At 52.0% G+C, this 9506-nt stretch overlaps 1 protein-coding gene across 1 annotated transcript; it reads right to left on the reverse strand.

Moving 5' to 3' along the window:
• Positions 1–384: 384 nt before the first annotated feature.
• FAM78A (family with sequence similarity 78 member A) lies at positions 385–5594 on the reverse strand. The gene is made up of 2 exons (XM_042052788.1): positions 5587–5594; positions 385–4790 (listed from the first exon to the last, which is right to left on the reverse strand). Exons 1-2 carry the CDS (start codon positions 5592–5594, stop codon positions 4262–4264), a joined length of 537 nt encoding a protein of 178 aa, XP_041908722.1. The 3' UTR covers positions 385–4261.
• Positions 5595–9506: the final 3912 nt, after the last annotated feature.

Consider the following 9506-nt stretch of genomic DNA (forward strand, 5'->3'; position numbering starts at 1 on the left):
AACCAGTCAGGGACTACAGCAGCTTTCACGCTCTCCTCTGCCCAGGACTCTGCGCTGCTGCCGCTCTCCAGATGTGGTATTTTCAGCGAACATCTGACCCGGCTTTTGCTAAATAAGCAAACGGCGTCAGGAAACCAAAACGTGCGGAAGTTGAGCCGCCGACCGGCCCGGCTCCGGCCGCCCGAGATGCGCAGCAGCCTGCGGATGAAAAGTGCAGGATGTTGGTGGTGTTTTTACCATAAACCTCCAGGGTCTGTCTGCTGCAGCCTAAGAGCTGACACGGAGGGAGAACTGGTGGTAAATAGGATGCTTATCGCTGCCTCGAAACGCGAGCGCAGAGCCATTCGTTTAAAAACAGCCACCGCCCAAACGACTCCAGGCAGACGCGTTTGAAAACTTCACTTTATTTCTCTGTCTGTTATAAAAGCAGGGTTTTGTTTTTTTACATCTCTGTAAGTGTCCAGACTCGGTACATCTTGGTTTTGTTTTCACAGTATCTCTGCAAGACCGAGGACGATTCTTATTGCTGCGCCGGGAGCCAGGGCAGGAGGGACGGCGGTGCCCTCGCCTTCCCCCCGGGCTGGACCCCGCCTGGCGCCGGCTCGGCAGGTCTCTACCCCTCCCCAGGGCTGCTGAGGGTCTGCACTGGCTCCCCGAGGGGCTGCCCCTCTCTTCCCACGCTCATCTCGGTGTCAAGGGTAGGGAAGGAGAGCCACGAGGTCCGCGGCCCGCTCGGTGCCTTGGCTGTGCTCGGCAGCCCCTGCCCGGCCCTGGGTGCAGGTGAGGCTCTGGGCCAGGGCTGCTTCCCACCCTGGGCCACGACGGGGCTTTGACGGGGATGGCCAGGCTGCACTCTGAGCCCCTGTGGGGATCCGGGTCTAGAAAGAGCTGAGAGCATCGCTGATGGGAAGGGTGAGGCAGAGACACGCTCACGCTCATCCGTGTATCCCGTGTCGGTGCCCCAACACCTTCCCAGCGTATCCTTTGTGTATTCCTGGTTCTGCAAAAAGCTGCCGGAGAAGCTTGATTTACCTCTGCTCATTTACCACTCTGCCCTGGGTCCCCAGACATTTAAGTCCCCACTGGGACCCTGTCAATCCCTGTTCTAACCACGTGGCCAGTAACCAGCCATAGCAACAGTGGTGTCTAGAGCCCCTGTTACTTCCAGCCATCCTTCCTGTTATAGACAATCTGTCCCCATCAGTTTTGTAATGAAGCAGCATTGGAAAAACATCACTTTCAATCGCAACGCATGAAATCTCAAAAGAGGCAGCATCACTTTCTATGCCATGTCTGGTGATGCAAATGGAGGTGAAGGGGCACATTTCGACCTAGGCACGGGATAAAGGCATTCTTTGGGAAGGGAGGAGTCCATGCAAAGCCGACCCCAACATGAAATTTGAATTTTGTATTTACTGCTTAGCTGGGTCCGTTCAGTGCAACAGGACAAATTAGCCAGGAGGTTACTATCAAATTGCATGGATGTATCCAGTCCACCAGGTAGAGGGAATAGGAGGAACCAGATTTACTTAATGCACTGGGAGACCAAGTCCAACACAAAGCTAAGTGGAAAAGGACGTAGGTGTTCCCTGAATGTGGTTTTTGGTGACTGAGAAGAAATCTTTCCTTGGAATTCCTTCGTGCAGCTAATTAAGACAACTGGGTCCAATTCCTTTGACCCATGCTGACATCAGTGAGAACTGTAAGTACTCAGCACCTGGAGACAAAGTGAATACCAGACACAAATCCCCCTTCTGCTCCCACCCATGGGACTCAGCAGCAGCCGAGATGCATGAGAGCATGATCAGCTATTCACCCACAGCTCACCATTTGTCCTCTTCTGCATGTATTGCCTCGGAGAAAATACAGACAAGTCCCAAAGGGCTGTGCCAGTAGAGCTATAGTTGGATCTGAATCCAGATAAGAAAACGGAGTTTAACATAGAGAGTGACTGTGCAAGTCCAAGTCTCCCTAGCTTCATCCTTTATAGTCCCAAAGCCGAGATTTAGGCACCCTTTGGCTCGTGGATTTGGGTTTGATCCAGTCCAGTCATTTGCAAGCTGGACCTCCACCTCGGAGCTCTGCCTGTGGAAAGGAGCAACTCCATGGCTGAGCATCTCTGAAAGCCAGTGGATGGAGGCGGTTGGGCTCCCCTGGAGACAGGGGAATGGCTGCAGGGCCCCAGGATCCTTGTTTGCTGGTTTGAGGCTGTCTTGGTGGGGGACACAACTTCTGGGCGTGCGTTCCCTGGGCAGGGGCTGATGTTGAACCTGTTGCCAAAGGAGGTGGTGTGGCTGTGGGGAAGTGAGGAAGGAGAATTTCTTGCTGGTAACGTCCCGTGTGGAAGATGAGGATGGGAATAGCAGCTAATTGGTGCCTCTCCGAGGGGAGAGCCTTTTGAGCAGCGTGTGTGGGGTTGTGAGACCTGTTCAGACCAGCTCAGCAGGGCCAGACTTGTACCTGGCATGCAGAACTCTCCTTAGCGCCAGCTCTTGAGGCAAGTTGTTAACAGAGGAAGAAATGTTTTCTGGGGGAAGGAGCTGCAGAGGGAAGTGATCTGCCTCGGGCCACGTGCTGGAGCAGGGCAGATCCTCCACTCCCCATCCTGTGCCCTGGCCTCCAGATGCCACCTCTACCACAGAACTTCCTCTGCCTTCAAACCCTCCCATTCAAACGGCTCTTCTGCTTCACCCTCCTCTGCAGAAGAGCATCTGGTTATCTCAGAAGCCATCTGGTCCTCATTAAAACCTACAGATTTCACCTCCTCCTCCAAATGCTCCTTCCTCACTGAGGATCCACACCCAAGGCTCAGGTGTTGCCCTGCCTGCACCTTCTCGTGCGTTACCCTTTGCTACAATGGATGTTTGTGCCATGACAGACAGGGACGGTGTCAAGGTCCTGTCTGTACCTCATTCCTGACAGTCAGGTAGATTGTGAGGTCATTGGCAAGAAAATTATCTACTGATCCCAATGTGATTCATTACCACAGAAGGAAGAGTTTTCCACAGCTGTCGCTGCTGTGTTTGCCGGGAATGGGTGCTGTTACTTCCAGACGCGGCTGCTCCTGAGCTACAGATCTTGCTGGGTAGACTCGGTAGGTAAGATCTGCCCTCACTGACACCTGTGTGTCTCCAGTGGCCTCAGAAGGATCCTTTTTACATCCTGCTCTTCGTACAGCACCATCATTGGGATTTCACGGGCAAATGGGGCAACAGGGCTTCACCCAACAACAGCAGGCACACGAGCCCTTGGCTCTTACCCATGAGAAGGTGGGACTGTGGGCTAGCTGGGAAAACAACTGTGTGTCCTAAAGACAAACCCAGTGGGACATCCCCCCCCCCCCATTGGTGTTGACTCCCAGGGCCACAATTCCAGCTGTGAGGTTATTCCATATTAAACTGCTAACGGGAGGCTGCAATCACCACGGGTGAACAGCAACGAGGAGCTTCCCACCCCTCCTGCAAAGCAGGGAGATGGCCTGGGAGCTCCCCCTCAAGAGCCACCCGACAGCAGGTTTGTTATTTGCATTGCTTTGAAACTGAGATTATTTCCGTGCTTCCTTGTTCCAGGTTTTGAAAAGGGGAAGATTTTCTGGCTTCTTCCAATTTCATGCCCTTTTCATCCATCAGCTCATGCTGACAATCTATTCCTTGTTCCAAAACTTTTTCTCCAAAATTCTGTAGAAAGGACATTCTGCCTGGCGGTGTTGTTGTTGGTTTTTTTCAAACATAGCTTTAAGGCAAAAGTTTGGCAATGCAAAGCAAAGTCTACATAAGGCCGCATGACTTGGATTTGCAACTCAGAACCTTACAGCTTAAAAAAAAATACCTTATCTTAAATAGTCAACTTTTTGCTCCAGGAACTTGTTTCGTTCTCAACCAAAAAGAAAAAAAAAAATAATTCTTAAAATCCCAAATAAAATGTTCTTATTGTTCTGGGCAGTTCTGGACAAGCTAATGAGACTGAAGTTCAAACGGGAACTAAAGTAGGGAAGAAAAAAAAAGCTATAGGATAGACATCAGTGTTAGTTTCTTCCCTTAGGAATCCAGTGACGAGACAGACCCAGTCCAAGGTCTCCTCTTTAGCTTTAGCACAGTGAAATCCGTCCCAATGGGAGAAGGTAGAATGGTTGCATTTGTTGAATGAATAAAAAGTGCATTTTGATTTTGCTCAGATTATACGTGTGTATCCTAATACCTAAGTGATTGTTTTGCTTCGGGTTTCGTTTTCTCCCTTCCAGTGCCGGGACGCCAGGTGTATATTATCGATGTTTTGGGGGTATCACCACAAGTGGTGGTCCATCCTTTGGCCTCCACATGAGTACCTGAGCATCATTGGCATTGGGTTTGACAAGGGCACTGGGTGGTATTGGCTCATTCTTGCTAAGGACCTGGGGCTGCTCTTGAGCAGAGGGCTCCTGCAGCTTGGCACGCTGCCCCAGGGGCCTGCTGGGGTTCACCTCGATGCCCAGCCTCATGCGCCATTTGATAGTCTGCAAGGTCACCATCTCATTGGTGGCCGTGTTGGTTGCCACCAGCCAGGTGGTGAAGCTCTGATCCCGGTGGATGCTCGTGAGCTTGGCCACGTTGCTCTCGCTGACGGGCACCGCCCACGTCACGCTCGGGTAGAAGTTGTCGTTCATGCTGATGTTGAACTTGGACTCCTTCTTGGTGGGACCCACGATGGTGCAGGTTTCTGTGGTGTTCCCATACCAGGGATAGTTCACTCCATCTGAGTCACTGATGGCCTGGATTTTACCATCCAGTAGATCTGGAAGCTCCCAACTTGACCTGCCATGATCAATAGCAAATTATGGACAATGCATTAATTAATTAGTTTAGAAACATGCCAGACTTTAGACAGAAGAGCTGTGGATGCATTCCCTCTCCAGCTTTTACTGGAATTTGTGCCCTTCGTGCCATCCTGCTCAAAGAGCTCATCCCTGCCATTAAAAGCATCCTTCTCGTCAGGCTTGCTCTCAATCCATTCATCCCCTAAATTTCTCTCTGGATGAGCCACTGTCCCTCCCCGCTGTCTGCCTGGCACTGTAAGTGTAACCCATCCTCCTCCAGCCCTTGGAAGGACCCAGCTTGAGGGCTGCACAGCAGGCTCTGGGCTGGGGATGGTGTTACAGTAATCAGAGAGCCCGAGGTCGAGCTGCTGGTGAAACTGCCCACGCCGGTCACCTGCGAGAGGGACAGAAAGGTCAGTGTTTCTAGCAAGAATGTAAGTGAAAACAGTTCCCTGTCACCTTGTACTGCTGATGCACAACTTGGAGTGGGTTTTTTCATTAAATTCTAATTTAATTTTTAAGATTAGATTTGCCAATAGAAGGAAACTGCAGTAAATGTCTCAAAAGAAGGGTTGGATGTTTGCTCGGAGACAGCACAACCACAGATCACTTGCGCAGTGCACACCAGCTGTTCTAAGGACAGTCTTTCACAAACCAGGCTGGCAGAGGTGGCTCTCATGTACCTTCTCCCTCTTGCTCATGAATCAGCACTCCCCACCACCCAGGGATGATGTCCCAGCCATCAAGGTGGCAGAAGGGACTGGGTGGCAGCAGCAGTGGCGTTTGCACCTGACCCCGCCATGGGACTGGCTGTGCTCCAGTCCCCCAAGCCTTGTGGCTCCCTGCTGCAGGCTGGGACATGGGAAATTATTTATCTTGGAGAGACACAGAGGGGACGCCCTGAGGCTCGTCAGGGACAGGGTGACTGTCCAAGCCTTTCATAAGTCTGGTGCTGCAGCTTAAAATAGCCCCTTGATTGCAGAGGAGGCTGTGGCTGGGGGTACTCGTTGGCCTGGCTGGCTCTTACACAGCTTTGGGATGAGCTGCTCTGGCCAGGACTGATGTGACTGTCTCATAAGGCTGTTTTGACTGTTAATTAGTTAATGACCGTGAAGTGCCTCCATGTTTGTACCCGCTGGATCGTTCAGCACTTAGCTGTGTCTGGCTCTGGCTAGAGGATACCGTGGGGGATTTAAAGGTCTTATTTATATTTTTTCTATGCAAGCAGGGGGTCCTGGCAAACACCTCCCCAGTGGGAGATGAAGTGCAAGACAGGACGTGGGGTGCCCCGGGGGCTGCAGGGATGCTGGGAGCGTCAGGACCGGGGGATGCAAGGATGCTCTGAGCCGCAGGAGCAGGGGTTATGCAAGCACAACATCTCCCTGCACAGATTTACAGGCTGCTGTCCGCTACGGCACCGCAGCTGCAGCAATCCCTTCCTCCCGAGCTCATCGCCAGCAGGCAGAGGGAGTCCTTTCCCTGGAAGAAAATTTTTAGTGAAGGCAGCAAAAAGGAGATCCCTGAGCAGTCCTGCCAGGACCCTTGTGCACTGCAGAGATGTTTATACACTCTGCTCTGCAAACCGGAGTCATCCTGGCTCCCCATCCCTTGCGCCCTTCAGGCGGAGCTGAGCAGGGGAAGGCCCCGGGAAGGCTCCAGAAGGCTCTGGGGATGTTGGGTGACCCAGCCCTCGCTGATGGATGAGTGGAGGTCGCGCTCTGCAGCCCCCACCCCTTCCCACTGCATAACCCAGCTCTGAAACCCCATCTGGGGGCTCTTCTCTCCCTTTCAGGAGCTGGTTTAGGATTACTTTCCATTCAGACAGTGGCCAGTCCTCAGCTTGGCTGTCACCCAGGGATGAGATGTGACAGTGTCCCAGAGGTTGACTCTGAGGTGACAGGAGTGGTGCAGCCACAGCATCTCTGCAAGTACAGAGGTGCCAAACCAGAGGGAGCTGAGATGCTACAGAGGGTGATAATCCTCCTGGGCTGCTCCAGTTAAATCAGATCAGAGCTGGTGGATGAATGGCAGGAGAATCTGGTAGAGTATGCTCAGTCCTCTAAGACCTGCTTGTCCCCATCTTCATTCCCAGTGCCCCAGGTCAGTATGGATTTGCCCAGGGTTTAAGCAAGAGCACAAAGGTGGAGCTGTGTCTGGGGCCTGGGCAGGATGCTGAAAGCAGGATGGTGCCTGCAGAGCCTGCAGCATCCCAGGATAAAGATGAGCATGGCTGGGCTCAGGGTGGTCCAGGAGGGCACCCAGCTTGAGGAAAGGCGTGGGCAGGAACATGGAAGGAGAAACCAGCCTGTGTTTCATCACAGAGCACGCTGTGCCTAATTCTAGCCAGTGTGGTTAACCCCAGGGTTTCAAAACAATCATGCCTGAGCTGCACAGCTTGGAATGAGCAGAAAAACGAGGCCTCGTGATGATCCATGAGCGGAGCAGAGGCTGCATGGTGGTTGCTGCTGGCGGTTGCCCCTTGCCTGGTGCTACAGCAAAGCCTCTGTGCCAGCCAGGCTGGCAGCCTCTGCTTGCAGAGCATGTCCACGTTGAATAATATGCCAACAACTGGATGATTTTGGAAAGAATGCTGTGGAATGATCTTTGGCTGCATCAGCATCTTTCTCTGGTAGTGTCGAGCCAAGGAGAGACCAGAAAGTGTCCAGTAAACACTTTGCTGACAATAGCAGGAAAGAGGCATGAAAAGAAACCAAGCTATCTGGTTTCGTGGATTCACTGATCAGCTCCAAGATCAGTAGGTTCTGGCTTATAACAGTGACAAGCCTGTTTCTGCCTCTTCTGAAACCTCCAGAGTCAGTTTGGGCATTGCCAGAGACTGGAGCTGCCAAGAAACCTCTCTTAACAAATGTCTTCTTGCTACCAGAAGGAACTTTGAGCTATTTCTTGTGGTACAACCGGAGCCCTGCTGCTGACAGCCAAGCAGCTTTATCTAGGTTTTAGCTTCCCAGTCCTCATTCAGACACTTTTTTCCTGTTCTGTCACACGGAACGAATCCCCCAGCTCATCCTGAGCTCCCAGATGTCTGTCCCACAGCACCCACCAGGGCAGTGACAGCAAACCCAGCACAGCAGCCTTCAGCCCTGGGCACCGAGCAGTGTGGATACATCCAGTTAACCTTTTCAGACAGGCACCAGGTACTATTGCATCCTCAGCTCTAATTGCTTAAAGCCAGCTCCTAATTAGTCACAGGCCAGATGGACTTGCATAACCTTGTGCTTTCCAACACCTTCCTCTCCAGCAGCTCCCTAAATAAGAGCAGCCCCTCTGGGACACAGCCCCTGCTTGGTGCAGGGACCAGGGCCATGTGTGGGTGCAGTAAAACTCAGGCATTTCACATCCCTGCTCCTGCCTCCCTCCACCACTGGCCTGCACTGGGGACTCACTGAGAGAAAGAAAACCTGATAGCCAGAACTGCTTAATTTTAAATTCTCCTTTACAGTGCCTCTCTCACCTACTCCAGCACGTCAGGCAAGTCAAGGCAGGGTTAGAAGGAAGAACAGGAAGGAAATTTAAGATGCTGTTCCCCAGCTGACAGAGCTGTGCTGTTGTGGTCCCTCTTCCTCCCACCCTCCAGCTGCATGTTCCTGCATCTCTTGAACCAGCAGCAGCGTTTGATGGCTGGGTCAGGGAGTAAAACTAGCACAAAACTGGCATTAGGAAAAAGGGAACAATTTCTGCTGGTTTAGGGGAGCAGACTCAAGTCCGACTGGACAGCCTGTGTAACTGGGCTATGCTGGGTGCCCACAGCACAGGTGAGAGCCAGGGGCCATTCCAGGGCAGCAAAGCCTTTTCCTCTAAATCCCTTGAGGGGTAAATTCCCACAGTGAACTGACCTCCCTTCACTTCCTTTGGAAGAGATACCCTTGTGAGTTTTTTGGTGAATTTTGATTTTGTCCTCCCTCCTGGGGACTGGGGGTTTATTCTCTTGACAAGTTGAGTTCATTGTGTCCCTGCTGCAGGGCATGGAAGATTTAATCTCACCAGGGAGAGATGCCTGGTAAGATGAAGTGATGGTGTAATGATGCAAGTGCTCTACTGGGCCTTCCAGGGGGAGAAACATCCACATGAAACTTCTCCAGATTCTTGCCTGATCATATTCCAACTCCAATTTATTTATCTCTCTCTTTTGCGTATCTCCATCTGCACCGCTTCTTGCACATCTCCATGGAGATGAAGGAGCTGGATAATGCCATTCCAGCATGGCCCAGCCGCTGACACAGGTGCAGAATCCAGCACCCACCCCGGGAGATGCCAGCAGGGACCTGGTCCAACTGCTCCTGCACAGGTCACGGCTCTGGCCTGATCCTGATGTCTCCCTCTGCAAAGCAGCATCGTTCTCTAAGGACAAGGGTAAAATCCTGCATGGGAGGAGCAGCAATACCAGCCATGGGGTGAACAGGAGTTTGCCCCAGTCCTGCACAGAGAGGGGTCAGAGAGCACATCCACCTCCTCATCCTGGGGGTCTTAATGTTCCCTGCAGCATCTACCGACTCACATGTAAAGTAATGCCAGCATTTATGGGTTATCTGAGCTTTAATTCTTTCCCTTTACATTTAAAAATGCTGCATTTAGCCCCCAAATTGTCAGTGCCACTTTAAACGTGCGTGTCTAAATTATCCCCTCCGTAGCTCCCATCCCTATAGCAGCATTATGCACAGCTCCATCTGCTCCAGTATTTCTCAGCTGTTTCCAT

This window comes from Corvus kubaryi, unplaced genomic scaffold (assembly GCF_017639235.1).
Source record: "Corvus kubaryi isolate FWS band 111438036 unplaced genomic scaffold, C.kubaryi_AGA036_p1.0 78, whole genome shotgun sequence".
Taxonomy (NCBI): domain Eukaryota; kingdom Metazoa; phylum Chordata; class Aves; order Passeriformes; family Corvidae; genus Corvus; species Corvus kubaryi.